General features: G+C 47.9%; 1 protein-coding gene across 3 annotated transcripts in view; it reads left to right on the top strand.

Moving 5' to 3' along the window:
- LOC146863679 (sialic acid-binding Ig-like lectin 15) overlaps window positions 1-16,241 on the top strand; it is a 271,091-nt gene that overhangs the window by 222,559 nt on the left and 32,291 nt on the right. For all 3 annotated transcript variants that reach the window (XM_085640667.1, XM_085640666.1, XM_085640664.1), the window contains one exon: window positions 5,299-5,368. In XM_085640667.1, the coding sequence (XP_085496793.1) occupies window positions 5,299-5,368 (70 nt within the window). The remainder of the gene's footprint in view (window positions 1-5,298; window positions 5,369-16,241) is intronic.

The following is a 16,241-nucleotide window of genomic DNA, read 5'->3' as shown; positions in this document are numbered from 1 at the left end:
AATTTAAATTTCTGACATATGTTTAGGAATGTCTGACATAGATCATGGGCATTGAGGTGTGCATCCCAGATGTTTCCTTATGAACAAATAAGTCAAAAGGACGTCAATTCAGACTAAATAGGTTTGGTTATATGTCAATATGTGTTCTTATTTGACCTTAACATGGTGAAGGGTAGACATTTGATCCAGACAAATGTCACATTAGAAGGTGTATCCTATGTCATTATTAAAGAACTTGATGCTATCAAAGTACCTAGAAAAATAATGTTGGGTGGCATGTGTATCTAAAGGCAGGCATGCCAATGATTCTCAATAAATCAGAGAATATGGCGAAGTCCATTGTCTAAGTTAAGGAAGTTGGCGACCTCCATGGGCTAAGATGGAGTTGTACCCTAGGGACTTTACATCAAACTAAGAGATAGACATATTCCAGGTGATGCTTCAGGCAGTCCCACAATCCTCTGTGTGACTTCAACAACTGAACACAAAGCTCCATCTAGAACTGGACACAGTGCTCTAGAGGAACCACCCAGAGACAGACATAACATTACAGGTGACGCTTCTAGCAGTGACACAATCCTCTGTGTGTCTTCTACAACTGAACACAATACTTCATGCAAGGCATCTAGAACTGGACCTAACACTCTAGAAGTATCTCCAGAACCTGACTTGAGACAAGCAACCTGGCACTAGACACAATTCTCTAGGTGAGGTCTCCAAACTAAAAGTAATCCAGGTTACGTTTACGGGATTGACAAAATACTCTAGGTAAGGGTTCCACATTTGGACAAATTAGATGTTTAGAAATGGACACAAAATTCCAGATGCAGCCTCAGATGACCAGACCTGTGTGCAAACCTCACATCCTCCCTTGCATCGACATTTCCCCTTACTCTCTCACCAGGGCAGTCTCAGGGGGCCACGTCACTTGCAGATTAAATATATTCTACTCCATGGACCAGTCAAGGTCTCACTGTAGTTTATATTTTTATGAGAAAAACATTATTAACATTCACATTTAAAATATCATTATAGCCTTACACATTTCAGTGTAAAGCATTCAACATTACACTTCAATCTTCTTTTAAAAAGTGCTTGCTTTCGTCTACAAACATACAGTTCATCATCTGCGTCCCTTAACAGTTAGATTCTCCATTTCACTGTGACTAACTTGGGCTTGTTGTCTTTTTAAGCACGTTTTTTTCCTCCATAGCTAAACACAAAGCATAAAATGTTTGTTTTTTTTACAAAGCGTTTCCACAAAGTACACCCTAGCGCCCAAACCGTGATGTCACACAACTAGCCCACAATACCCAAAACGGCGCTTCCAAGTCAAAACAGCAAGTATGAGCAGCAAGAAGTTGAACCAAAACATTGAAGATAAGAAGTTTGTTCTCAGATCCAAAATCTATAACTTACGCCATTGGTAACACGCTTGAGCATCCTGGAACACTGTTATCATTTTAAGAGAAGGCCTACTTGTGCCAGCACTTAGGCCACAGGAGCCCCGAGTCCCCATGAGCTTCCCTACATTTACCCTGAAAACCTTATTATCATTTGAGAGAAGTCCTACTTGTGCCAGCACTTAGGCCACAGCACATGAGAGCACTTCCTTCAGCCTTCCTAGAACACTATTATCATTTGAGAGAAGGCCTACTTGCACCAGCACTCAAAGAACCAGCCAGTCAATGCTCTGGAAGTGACATAATTGACACAAAACAGCTTCTCCAGGATCTGCATCACGTGGGGACCTTCAGATGTTCCCTAAGCTTAAAGTGGCCCATTATGTTATATAGGCACACAAGGCCAGACACCAACAAGACTTGAGTGACAACTCAAACATAACCACCTCTTGCAAGGTTCACTTCTACAATGAGCCACCTGCATCCACTGCTCCTTAAAGTAGCAGCAGCAGCGTCTGAGCACTCTAGCCTTTCTACTAATGAATACATTTATACCACTCCCACTTCTACATGCGGGTCTCTTGGCCCTTTAAGGTATCCCCCCACATCGCCTACTGAAGCACTCAGGCCACCACATTCCTTGTTGACATAAGGGCCTCCTAGTCTATCATTAAATTCCAAGATATCAATATTTTCAGGTGAGACACAATGGGGCCGATTAGGATGGCGGGCGGACTTTAGTCCACCCGCCACCCTAGCGGTGCTGAGACCGGCTGCCAGTGGTGCGGCGGTCCCGCACCTGCAATTAGGATACCACCGCCACCGTGGTAGTGGCATCCTCTATTCCCAGCATGGTGGGGGGCGGTGCTCACAGCACCGCCGGCCACAATCCTGGGAATGCACTGCGTGCATTGTCATGCACAAGGTTACAGGCACCGCGCGGTGCCTGCCACCATGTCCATGACAATGTAAGGGGGTACCATAGGTCCCCCCTATGTGCACCCTCCACCCCCAATACCCTGGGGGCCCACAACAGGCCCCCAAAGTCACAATCCGCATGCCTTTCCATGGCGGCATTGCCGCCACGGAAAGGCAGCTTCCCGCTGCCTTCCTAATATGGATGGCGGTGTCTTGAAGACACCGACACCATTACAGGCCCCTTTTCCGCCCGGTCACCTGTGTGACCGGCAGAAAACCAGCAGACTGTCTTTCCATCCGCTGGGGTCCCCCCCGCCATACTAATATGGCGGGGGAAATGGGTGGCGGGCGGGGTGTGTTGTAGGGCGGATGGCCACCGCCATGCGGGCGGTGGCGATCCGTCCTACATCCTAATCGGCCCCCAATGTCTCATGGACTATAAACCAGAAAATCAGGCCTGGTCAGTTTGCCTGCATCGCCTAACCTGGCCATTGCCCAGATTCTAAACTGAGTCAGGAATTCAGAAAGGGACTCAAGGCCTGGTTGTTCAACTAATTGCTCCCAAGCAGTTGGCTCTCAGCGCCTGGATACCCTTGCAGGTGATTAGCAGCGCTCTTTAAATCCTGTTTGACTGACTTCAGAATTTATCTGTATCACTTTGTAGGGTTAGACATCAAAGAAGAGTAGTCCCTGAAAGAATGAATGTCAGGAATATATGAATGTAAATCAGTATAATCTCATCCACAGAAGACAACTCAACTCTTTCTGTTGCTGTTCACTTCTTTCAAAGAGGGCACCACTGGCCCCAGAAGGGGTGGGAGAGCTACTGGGGTCATTATGATCCAGCTCTGAAGGGGTGGGAGAGGTGAGCCTGTTACAGCCACACCCTTTCCTTCCCTTTAGTTGCAGGTGAGCCCGGGCCTCCTTCTTCCCTCCATTCGCCTATAAAGCCTTAATTGACAAAGCCCTGAGGGGATGGGAGAGCAGAGCCTGTAACTGTCCTTCCACCAGTCCTGCTGACTCAACTCTGTGAGGGAAGGCAGAGCCTGTAACACCCCGTCCTTTGATTCTTCGTGCTTTCACCTGTAAAGTCTTTCCTGACTCAGCTCTGTGAGGGAAGGCACCACCTGTATCAGTACCTCCCTCCCTTTCCTTTTGGTTGCACCTGTAAAGTATTCACTGACACAACCTGTGGAGACGGGACATCACAGCCTGCAACAGTCTCCTTCCATCCTGCCTGCTTTCACCTGTAAAGTCTTTACTAACTCAGCTCTGTGAGGGAGGGAAAACAGGTCTCATTCAATGTCTACCTTTCCCTTTGTTGCACCTGTGAAGTATTTACTGACACAGCCTGTGGAGGTGGCACATCAGAGCCTATAAGACGCTATCCTTCCATCTTTCCTGCTTTCACCTGTAAAGTCTTTACTGACTCAGCTCTATGAGGGAAGGCACCACCTGTATCAGTCCCTCCATCCCCTTCCTTTTGGTTGCACCTGTAAAGTATTCACTGACACAGCCTGTGGAAAGGGGACATCACAGCCTGCAACAGTCTCCTTCCATCCTGCCTAATTTCACCTGTAAAGTCTTTACTAACTCAGCTCTGTGAGGGAGGGAAAACAGGTCTCATTCACTGCCTACCTTTCCCTTTGTTGCACCTGTGAAGTATTCACTGACTGACAGTGGAGGTGGGGCATCAGAGACTGTAACACGCTATCCTTCCATCCTTCCTGCTTTCACTTCCTACCTTTCCCTTTGGTTGCACCTAGAAAGTCTTCTCTGCCCTGCAGTGGTGAGCCAGAACAGCCTGTCACAGTCACTCCATCTCCTTATCTTGGTGCCCCTATGATGTCTTCGCTGACATATCCCTGGAAACTTAGTTCATAATAATGTCTGTATTTCACAACAAAGGGGAGAAGCACCCTAACATCACTATGTGTCTACAAAACCCAAATTACATCAGGCCTAATATCCCAAAGAAGACCAAGAACAGAGTTACAATAAATGTATAATCAATCAAAAACATCAAGATTCGTGTATATTTTTATTGTTCATTCTTTATTTCTTTACTTCCACTTAAAAAGAGAACAAGGACACAACCAACATGTTTCGTCCCAAAGCATGTAATTCAGTCCTGACCAGCAAGTGCTTGAGGAAAGCCACAAACCACTAACCCAACATTTACCTTTGGAAGAATCACCTGAACATGAGAATCGATCAAACAATTTAAAATCCAGGAAGATTTACGTATACCTAGTTTGCAAAAGGAGACTTGAATTCTTAAATGCTTGGAGTTACACAGCTACTTCGGCATTTTGGCAGCTGTCAAATTCTGGCTGCAATTATGCTATTTCCGGAATATTTACTGAATATCTGACTTGTGGGTTTATGATAAGCCTGCTTATTTGTGCCCTGAAGAAGTCCCTCTGCTTTGGGATGAAACACGTTGGTTACATCCTTGTTTCTTTTCTAAGTGAAAGAAAAGAAATAAAGAATGAACTATAAGAATATACACGGCTATTGATGCTTTGGATTTGCTTATTATACATTCATTGTTGCTCTGTTTTTTTACTTCTTTGGTATATTAGACCCGATGTAATTTGTGTTTTGTAGCCAAATAGTGATGTTATAGGGCCCGATTCACAGAACTAACTTAAGACAAAATCCTAAACTTACTACTATTTTGGTATTCACAGAAGGCACATGCTCATTTTGGTATTCACAGAAGGCACGTAATCATTTCGGTATTCACAGAAGTTAGTAGTCCTAACTTTAGGGCTCCTAAATGCCTTACCAAAATGGTAGTAAGTTTAGGGTTTTGTCTTAAGCTAGATCTGTGAATCGGGCCCACTGTGCTTTTCCTCTTTGGCGTAATTTTCCTAATTTTGGGTATTCTAGTATGAACTTTACAGTGTGCGACAATATTGAACCATAACCATTATAGCTGTGTTTAAATTCTGTCCTTCCCTCATCGTTTCAGGTAAAAAGTCAGCAAAACCCTCAGGAAACAAGAAGGTCCACGAGGGACCGCCCTCAATCCCACTTGAAACGTAAGTGTAATGTGTTCATTATTGTAGGTGTGATATTGTCATGTTTGTTAACGTATATGTAATATTACTGCATGTGTCATATTATCACAGGTGTTTTTTACGTCCATGTGTAATATTACTGTATGTGTAATTTTATTGTAAAACTTGCAAAGCCATTACATATGCATGAGTTAGGGTCTGATTTAGATTTGAGTGGTAACAGAGAATGTTAAAGTTAATGGGACCGCAGAATGCAATATCCTCCAGCTTATTGCCGCTATGGTGAAGGGAACGACACAGGCGGACACACACACATTATTTAACATTGCAAATCCACCATTATCCAGCCAGGCCTGACACCCCTCTTACTCTACACAGACACACATTTTACTTACCAATTAGCCATCCAGGTGAAACTCCAACTTACCTTTGATTCACCACCATCCTTCACTAAGTGCCGACTCCGGGATGTGAACACTGGCTGTCTAACAGGAAGTCAGGAACTTACCCACTGGACAAAATTGACATCCATGTCAGTAGCTCATGAAATCTTCCCTATATCATGGCTATCCTTTTTTCATGTGCAATGGAAATCACAGGCGATAACACCAAGGCCTGTTTGTTGCTGATAGAATAAACCAAAAAAAAGTGAGTTATAGGTCAGTCACAACGTCTTGTGCATCTGGCACCGCAGGGTCTTACTCGACAAGGGTTTCAATGCTGTCAAAGTATCCTAAGGTGGCAAAATATAAAAGTTTTTTTTTTATTTGTTAATTTTATTTTTACTTGGAAAAACAGAGGAGCAATCTGGCTACTCATTTTGGTATTAGTACCCCAAACCCCAAATCACAAATCTTGTCCCTCATGACCTCCCCCACTCCATTTTTCCCAAGATGATGCAACAGGGACAAAGCTTTATCTTCATTTCTCAATGCATTCATTTGTTCCTTGAAAGTCAGTGTTTTGTAGAGTGCAAATGTAGCCTTGAGGGGTATAACTGAGCACAAATATGTGAGGAAGGTGCTATACTGGTTTTCAAATAATGGGGATGTTGCTTGTGAGTTTGACCAAGCACAAAGGTTGAGTATGAAATTTGGCTCATGAAATGATGGATAAAGTTTGAGGAAGGTGTAACACCCTTTATTAGGTACAATCAGAAACTAGATATGTATTCTTCAAGAGGCAGAAAAGGGCAGAGTCAGGCATTTGCTTCAGCAGGTCTGCATCATGGCTGCTGCAGCATGTGAAGGAATGGAGTGGTTGGTCTGGCCTGGCAAGCCATGGCACTTGGGCTTTAAACACTGTGGCCCTCATCCTCCCAGAACTCTCCTCAGCCTTTGACACAGGTTCTCATCGCAGAATGCAGCGGGTCAGACTCCCACCCTTCCTCTCGGATATCACAACGGCCACCTGCGGAGTTCCCCAAGTATCCTCCATCAGCCCCACCCTGTTCAATATCTACATGGCCCGCTCGCCCCCATCGTCAGATCCCACGGACTCAACATTGTATCCTACACAGACGACACCCAACTCATCCTCTCCTTATCCAACGAACCCAACATCTCCAAACGCAACTTTCAAAAAGGAATAGAAGCAGTCACTAGTTGGTTCAAGAATAGCTGCCTACAACTCAACACGGACAAAACCAAAGTACTCATCATGGGCCCACACCCGACACCTGGAACAACACCTGGTGGCCCCCTGCCCTCCCCCATGGACCACGCGTGCAACCTCGGAATCATCCTGGACTCCGAACTCAAAATAGACCCGCCAAATCAGCGCTGTCTCATCCACCTTTCGACTACTACGAAAGACCTTCAAATGGATCCCCTTCAAACACAGAAAAACCGTCACCCACGTCCTCATCAGCAGCAGATTTGACTACCGTAACTCTCTCTACGCCGGAATCAACAAAAACGTTCAGAATGCATCCGCTAGACTAGTCCTCATCCTAGCTCGCCACCGCCACATCACCCAACACCTGCGGACAGTACATTGGCTCCTATTGAGAAGAGAATCACATTCAAGTTTCTCACCGACGCCCACAAAGCCCTGCACAACACCGGACCTGCATACTTCAACTATCGCCTCTCATTCCACGCACCCCAATTATCCCTCCACTCAGCCCAGCTCTCCCTTGCTAAGGTGCCTCGCATCAAGAAGACCAGAACAGGTGGATGTTCCTTCTCCTTCCTCGTGCCCAGGGCATGGAACACCCCCCCACTCCACCTCAGACAGATGCCAACACTCTCCAAGTTTATGAAGGACCTCAAGACCTGGCTCTTCGACGGATCGCCTTGATAATCCGGAATCTGCGCCCCCCCATCACCCCCAGCACCTTGAGACCCTCTCGGGTGAGTAGCTGCGCTTATTAAACAAGATTGATTGATTGATTGAAACACCCTCTTAATTCCTTTGAAGGAAACCCACAAAGGCCCATGTTCTGTATAGAGGATGACTGCAGGTAATTTGGGACCCTGCTAAATGGTGGTGAGTGGCAAAATCCTTAGCCTAAGACAGGTATGCAGCTTTAGAAGTCTACTGAAGGCCATATGTTGAAGGCAGTATCACGGAGCAAGCTGGTGACCAGCTCACACCAAAGAATGAATGGGAGGACATTAACCGCATAGGACAGCCCTCTTCTCAGTCCCATTAGTATGCTGCAATTGCCGTGTAGCATTACTAGAGGGCAGCAGTAGAAACATAAGAGCCCATTGATGCTTTTCTTCTGCTTGCTGACATACCTCTTGTTCATGTTTCTCTTTGCTGGGCCTATGGAGTGGAGAACTGCAATGACTGGGTGAATTAGTAATGAGGAATGGTTGGCCTGTATTTGTGCTGAAGGGGGAACATTTGAAAGGAAAACAGCTAGATGAAAGTATCAAAGCCTACGTGTTTGCTTAGTGATTGAGTGAGTGCGTCGTCTGTCTCTTTGGGGGACACATGAGAGAGGAACAGCAGCTCCAGAATACTGGGATGGGAGAAGAAGCACATAATACTCAAAGAAAAAATCATGGGGAGCCCTGCCCCCGCATAAATCCCACCACTTGCTCCTTGTTGCCCCGTTCAAAAGCTTAACTGCAGTAGATGTCCCCTTGAAGTTGGTAATAGAAACTGTCACAACCCTGTACCCCCCAAATCCCCCTGTCCTTTTGGGGTTCACTCCACAATGGAGGAGGGGAGCAATAAAAACTAGGAACAGAACCCCCCAAAACTAACCAGAAGTCATGTCATTCTGTGCCCCCCTCACCCCCTGCTTCATAATGCAATCCCGAAACACTTTTAATACCACTCCCCATATTTGACTGCCCTCCCAAATCAGATAGTGTAGGCCCAGTAAAAATAATGTTGCAGTTCCCCACCATAAGTCCCATCATTTGAAATCACCCCATCTGTGGGCTAGTGAACCAGTGCACAAGTGACCGCATTTGGCCCCACTCTGCTATGACCCCTTCTCTCTCTCCTGACTTGCTACCTTCCTCAGACTTCTCCAGCATCTATGACCCCTGGTACTGTCTTTTCTCTGTGATCCCACCCACCCTTGCTCTCCCTATGTTCCTGATCTCTCTGTGACTCCTCCCTCCCATGCTACCCTCCCCTACTCCTCCTGACTTTCTTGCTCTAAACCCCATCCTCACTCGACACCTGTTTCCCTTCTCTCACTTATCACAGTTCCCGCTCTCTAACTGTGCCTTTACCAACCGTTGCTCTCGCCACACACACACACACACACACACACACACACACGCACACACCCCCCCACACACACACACACACACTTCAAGACACTACATGTGCTCATGTCTTAACACATGACCGCCTTACTCTGCTGGTGAAGCAATATTGGGGCACTACGCTTTTACCACATCCCCTTTGAGTAAATGAGATATCACCTTATCACTTCAAAGCTGGTAATCTCACTGTATCTTGTCTTCCTCTTTTACAATCTGTGATACGAGGAAAGCACCTAGTTTTAGGACCTTGTGCACTTATATTTGTTGACGCCACACCTTGGTGGAGGAACATTTTTACCCGATCCAGACCTGAATAAACACCCTAAAGTGGCAAAACTAGCATCCAGTGGCAATGCTGAATACAATCAACTCCCTCAAAGGTTACCCGTGGCTCTCAGTTTGCTGACGTAGCGGGACCCCCTTGTACACTATGCTGAACACCACGGTGACGCCATTTTGCACTCAAACAACATTCCCCTTCAAGTCCTCCACAGGGACTTAGCCTAGTCAGTGAGGTTCAGGGGGTGTGAATCTCAAACTTCCCACTACACAAGTGGTAGGCCACAGGGTGGACAAGTGAGATGACCAAACTATGCACCGGACTGTTACCATGAGGAGCAGGGTCAGTAGTGATTTGCATTAGGTGGCCTCCACCTAGAGAGGCACAGTGGTCGAAGAGCGATTGGTTGGAATGCTACCCAGAGTGATTGCCACTGGTTAGACTATTTGCAAGTATTCATCCCATCACCTTTTAGGTGTTCGATTGCCAGTATTGTGCCCAGAAATCTGCGGTGGATACCACTCCTCAGGGCAGAGTAAAACAACCAGAGAACTCATGACTATCTTATGACTTAAAACATTTTTGTAAGTGGATGATGATGTCTTGTCCGGAGCATAGGTTGGTCCAGGTTTACGTGAAGAAGGTGATGTCTGAAGAGGTGGCATTAAGGAGGTCCCAGATTTGTTGGGCATATTAGTGGAGGGATGGCACATTGAGGATGATGCAGTTGAGCCATTCGGGTGTGCTGTTGGTCGGCTGGGCGGCCAGAGGCGCTGGTGTGCTGATGTGGCAGTAGGTGAGTTTGTAGTTTCGGCAGATTCTTCGGTGATGCTAGATGGCAGAAATGGCATCCAGGGTTAAGGACGAGGAGGGTGCTGGCATCGTAGCCATGAAGTGTCCGATAGGCAGAGTTCCTGGTGCTGGGTGCGGTACAGGAGCGGACAGACGCAGGCGGGCTTGCCTTTGGCTTGCCTTTGGCGCAGCAGTGGCACGCCAGCAGCGCATGGCCGCACAGCGTCCGCCATTTGGTAGTGCTGCAGAGGGGCTGGACAGCTGGGAGGCAAGAAACACGGAAAAGGACATTGGAGGGGGCGGGGATGTGGGGGATCGCAGCGGCAACGAGGGACAGGATAGGGGAAAAAGGTACTGCAAAAAAGCACTGGAAAAACAAAGCCAAACAAAGCAAAGATAAGAAAAGACAAAGGTAGAAAAACAACGGAGAAGAGCAGTAAGCTGAACAGGAACAGCAGGGGGGCAGTCAAGACTGCAGGTGGAGGAGGGACTCAAACACCTGACCAGCGGGTCAGAAGAACCAGCAGCAGCAGATGGGGGCAGCAGCAGCAGCAACCAGATGGCGGAATGCTGTGGTAAGAGGAAGTCCACTAAGGGTTGGTCCCCCGTACACCCAAAAGCAAACTTACATGGGGCAAGGAAAGGCAGCACCACCCAGTTGCCTCTTGCCATCTAACAGTGGCAGCCAGATTCTGTCTTTCCCAGCGAGTAACGGCGGATCAAGCTGCATACCCAGGGACCTGGGCCAGAAACGGTCCTGTGCCCCGGCACCCACTGCCACCAATGGCCGATCTCGGCGGCTTGAGCAAGTTAGTGGATTCCCTCGCCAGTCTTGTGCTGTACCCTCGGTGAAATTGGACAGCCGCAGTGCTGGAATTGCTCAGGGCATGGTGTGCATCACCCACAGGTGCTAGGACTGGGCCCAACGCGCCCCAGGGCCTCCTCCACTACGCGTCCCGCCTTCTCCTCAACTGTACATTGACACTGGGGCTCAATGTGCCGCACTCTCTCTAAATCTGTGACTCAGCCAGCATGAGTTTCAGCCTGCTGGGATTTCACAAGCCTGGGTACAGCGGTCACTGCCAAGTCTGCTTAGGAACCTCTCGATGCAGGTGATGCACCAGGGCCCCCTTAGGTGTGAAGTTGCAGTGCCCCCGCCATACACACATTTGGCGCACCTCAGGGGCCTCCAGAGCGTCCAGCCAGCGCAACATCCTCCAGCCTGTAATGCAGAGAAGCACGGCCCACCATTGGTAATCTCCTCCTTGCACCCCAGTGTAGTGGTGGCACCTGGTATGAGATGCAGACCTCCCTACGTTGGTACGCAGGAGCCCCTTTACCGTTCACAGCTCCCAGGTGCACCAGGCGGTCTTCTCACACAGGTCAGCAACGTGTCTCAATGCAACCCACCAGACTTCACCATTAGGTAAGGGCGATTGCTGACGCCTCAATGTCTAGCGCCACGGCCCAGCAACTCCACAGCACCTCTGCCTCCCATTCCGGGTCCTAGACACAGGCCCTGAGAGGCCTCCGGGCCCCGGGTACTGTCTTCACTTTCAAGGTTTTGGCTGCCATGTTGTTCCATGGAGGGTGCTATGAAAAGTGATGCATCACTGTTTTTTCGCAGCAAACGCCTCGTTTCATAAGTGTAGCCCTTAATCTGCATTTTCTCTTCCCCTGGGACTCTGGCTGGTCATCCTGACTGTTGTGGTGTGGTTTGGGGGGGGGGGGCGTTGTTGATCTGTGGTACACTTAGTCCTGATTGCTCAATTCTGCATTCCATTGGTTTTATTTCCTATTTTTCATTGGAGGTGGACTTATAGGATATTTTTCCCTCTAGAGGCAAAAAAAGTCATGTTGGGCTGACTAACGTGAGTTTTTTTGTCGCAAACTGGCCTTTCGTTACTTTTCGCTTGCTAACATGAATATTTTTATCGCCTTGACACTAGATGTGCTAGTGCGCCGGATAAGCCCAGATGTAGGTCCTGGGCCCACTGTGCCACTGTATTCAAGCTAGCCTGGCTGATGAGGGGTGTTACCCCGAAACTGGTCCCAGGGAAGACCTGGTTTGGCAGTTTGTGCTGGACTGTTCCCATGAGGTAAAGGGTCAAGACGGATTTGCATATAGCTGGGTCTAAACTGGGATGGCAGAGTGAGCTAAAGAATGATGATGGATTCAACCCAGATCTGTGACTGGGGGTGAGTGTCTGAAAAGTTTCAGCGCTCCGTCCATCCCTTTCTTGTGTTTGCTTTGTTCACCCTAAGTTGGCAGGGTATGCCCAGACATAGGTCCTTTGCTCACTCTGCCACTGGATCCAAGCTAGCCTGGCTGATGAGGGGTGTTACCCCGAAACCGGTCCCAGGATGCTTGTTTGAGGTCCACTGAAGACCTGGCTTGGCAGTTCGGACTGGACTATTCCCATGAGGAGCAGGATCAAGGCTGATTACATATGGCTGGGTCTAAACTGGAATGGCATGGTGTGCAAAAAAACGATGGATTTAGGCCCAGAGCGCTATACTAGGAGTGAGTGTTTGACATTGTTCAGCATTCAGGTCATCAATTGTTCTTTTTGCATTTGTTGCCCTAAGTGGGACTGTATGCCCAGACGTGGGCCCTGTGCTTATCATGCCACTGGAGTCAAGCTTGCCTGGCTGATGAGGGGTGTTACCCCGAAACCGGTCCCAGGATGCTTGTTTCTGGTCCAGGAAAGACCTAGGCTTGGCAGTTTGGGTTGGACTGTTCCCATGAGGCACAGGGTCAAGACTGATTTGCATATATCTGGGTCTGAACTGGGGTGGCGAAGTGAGTTAAAGAACGATAATGGATTCAACCCAGATCTGTGACTGGGGGTGAGTGTATGAAAAGTTTCAGCACTCCGTCCATCATCTTCTTGTGTTTTCTTTGTTCGTCCTAAGTTGGCAGGGTATGCCCAGACATGGGTCCTTTGCTCACTTTGCCACTGGATCCAAACTAGCCTGGCTGATGAGGGGTGTTACCCCAAAACTGGTCCCAGGATGAATGTTTGCGGTCCAGGGAAGACCTGGCTTGGCAGTTCGGGCTGGATTGTTCCCAGGGGGAGCAGGGTCAAGACTGATTTGCATATGGCTGGGTCTAAACTGGAATGGCATGGTGTGGAAAAAAACGATGGATTGATCCCCGATCGCAGTACTGGGGTGAAGGTTTGACATTGTTCAGCATTCCAGTCATCAATTGTTCTTTTTGCATGTGTTTCCCTAAGTCGGAAGGTATACCCAGACATGGGTCCTGTGCTCACCATGCCACTGGAGTCAAGCTAGCCTGACTGATGAGGGGTGTTACCCCGAAACCGGTGCCAGGATGCTTGTTTTCAGTCTAGGGAGGATCTGGCTGGGCAGTTCGGTCTGGAATGTTCCCATGAGGCACAGGGTCAAGACTGATTTGCATTGGCCTGGGTCTAAACTGGGGTGGCATGGTGAGCAAAATAAAGATTGATTTAACTCAGATCTATTGACTGGGGGAGAATGTTTGATTTGCTCTGCATTCCGTCTATCATCAGTGTGTCTTTTGCTTTCTCGCCCTAAGTGCGCTGGGTATGCCCAGACGTGGGTCCAAGGCTCACTGTACCACTGGATTCAAGCTAGCCTGGCTGATGAGGGGTGATGCCCCGAAACCCGTCCCAAGATGCTTTTTTACAGTCCAGGGAGGACATGGCTTGGCAGTTCTGTCTGGACTGTTGTCACGAGGCACAGAGTCAAGACGGATTTGCATATGGCTGGGTCTAAACTGGCGTGGCATGGTGAGCAAAAGAACGATGGATTCAAAGCAGATTTATTGACTGGGGGAGCATGTTTGATTTGCTCTGCATTCCGTCCATCATATGTGTGTCTTTAGCCTAATAACTAATAAGCAATGTTAAATGCAATAGCTTTCCCCTATGTGATTAATAATCATTTTTTTGTTGTTGTAAGTGTTAGCTTTGTGAGCAGTTGTGTAATATAAGTTACTGAAACTCCATACAAGTTTTTGACTAGTTTTTCAGAAAGGCAATATATTGTGCATTTACTGGTGGTACTATAAAGCGAGGAGATTAGGTAAAGGGTGGATGTTGGACTTGGCCCTTCCTGCAGGGTCATCCCTGAACTTTTTTCCTTCCTTCTGTATTTTTTCTGACCTGTTGTTGGCTGTTTTATGACTCTGGGCACCTTACCACTGCTGATCAGCGCTAAGGTGCATATGCTCTCCCTATTATGAAAAGTGTATACATTGATTGGTTTCCATGTTTGGCTTATTTGGTTTACTGGTACAAAAGAGGGTGGTGATGGACGGAGCATCAGAACCAATCAAACACTCACACCCAGTCAACAGATCTGGGTTTGATCCATCACCGTTCTTTAGCCCACTCTGCCACCCCAGTTCAGACATGGCCATTTGCAAATCAGTCTGATCCTGTGCCTCATGGGAACAGTCCAGCCCGAACTGCCAAGCCATGCCTTCCCTGGACCGGAAACAAGCTTCCTAGGACCGGTTTCTGGCATTTCAGCCGTCTTCAGCCAGGCTTGCTTGAATCCAGTGGCAAAGTGAGCAAGGGACTCACGTCTGAGCATACCCTGCCAACTTATGGCGAACAAAGCGGTACAAAAGGGGTGAAAGCCCGAAACCGGTCCTAGGATGCTTGTTTCCAGTCCAGGGAGGACCTGGCTTGGCAGTTCGGGCTGGACTGTTCCCATGGGGCACAGGGTCAAGACTGATTTGCATATGGCTGGGTTCAAACTGGAATGGCATGGTGAGCAAAAAAACGATGGATTTAGGCCCAGATCTCTGTACTGGGGTGAATGTATGACATTGTTCTGCATTCTGTCCATCAATTGTTGTTTTTGCATTATTTGGTTTACTATCAGCCCCTAGTAAAGTGCACCAGGAGTGCCAAGGCTTGTAAATACAAATGCTGCTGGTGGGCTTGCAGCACTGGTTGTGCCACCCACAGAAGCGCCCTAGTAAAATGTGTCTAAGGTCTGCCATTGCAGAACCTGCGTGCAGTCTGGTACTGTCATGTTGACTGCGCAAGTGCACCTACTTGCCAGTCCCTAAACCTTCCCTTAACTACATATTAGTCACCCCTATGGTAGGCCCAAGGGCAGGGTGCATTGTAAGCATAAGGTAGGACATCCCCTGATGTGTGTGGCATGTCCTAATAGTGAATGACAGCCATTTTCGTTTTTCACTATTGAAAGGCTACCTGCTCTCCATAGGCCAGAATGGGCTGCTGGAATTATTACACTCTATAATCCCAGCGGACTTAGAGAGCATGGTGGAAAGTCAAGTTTAGTATGCCTGAACTCAGAATAATAAAATACTTCTTTTAGTAAAGTTTATTTTAATATCCTGAGTTTGTAAATACTACTTTTAGAAAGTTAGTATTTACTTGCCTAACCATTTCAGTCCGCCTCTGCTGTGTGTGTGTGCTGTCTAGTTTCAGTGAGGGGCAGGGCTGGGGAATTCCAGGAGACAGGCTGGCTGCCAGGTGGTGAATAGAGAGATTACACCAGGATGGGTGGGAGGAGTACACCTTGACTCTGAATTGGGCTGTGCTCTGCCACCACAATGCTGGCTCTGCCCCCTGTGGAGTGCCTGATGTCTCTGCCCTGTGCACTGAAAGGAAAGAGCAGAGTCACCACAACAAAGTGCTCCAAAACCGGACTGAGCCAGGCACAGACCCCTGGCTACAAAGAACAAAAGAAACTGTGTATAAAAGAAGGGGCCCTGCTCCTAAGAAATTAGATCCTGTTGACGCCAAGAAGAAACTCTGCCTGAAGAGAAGGACCTGGGAAAGCTACATGGAGGAGTACTGTCTCTAACCTGAGAGACTGGCCTGTGCTGGGTGCCTTGCTGCAAGAAGGAGAGAGGAAGAAAAGACTGAAAGACTTTTTATTTACTTGTGCATCTTAAACAATCTCCAAGGGCTTGCTTGGGAACTTGCCCCCTGAACTGCGCCCCAGGAACAGTGGGCGCTACCCCTCCCTTGAAGAAGGAAGCTGCTGCTGGTGTATTTCCCCCTTCAGCGCTGACTCCGGAGACCTGAGTGCGACTGGGAATCTGTCCCGCACTCTG

This window comes from Triturus cristatus, chromosome 2_1, assembly GCF_964204655.1.
Source record: "Triturus cristatus chromosome 2_1, aTriCri1.1, whole genome shotgun sequence".
Classification (NCBI taxonomy): Eukaryota; Metazoa; Chordata; class Amphibia; order Caudata; family Salamandridae; genus Triturus; species Triturus cristatus.
This window is presented reverse-complemented; position numbering and strand designations above follow the sequence as displayed.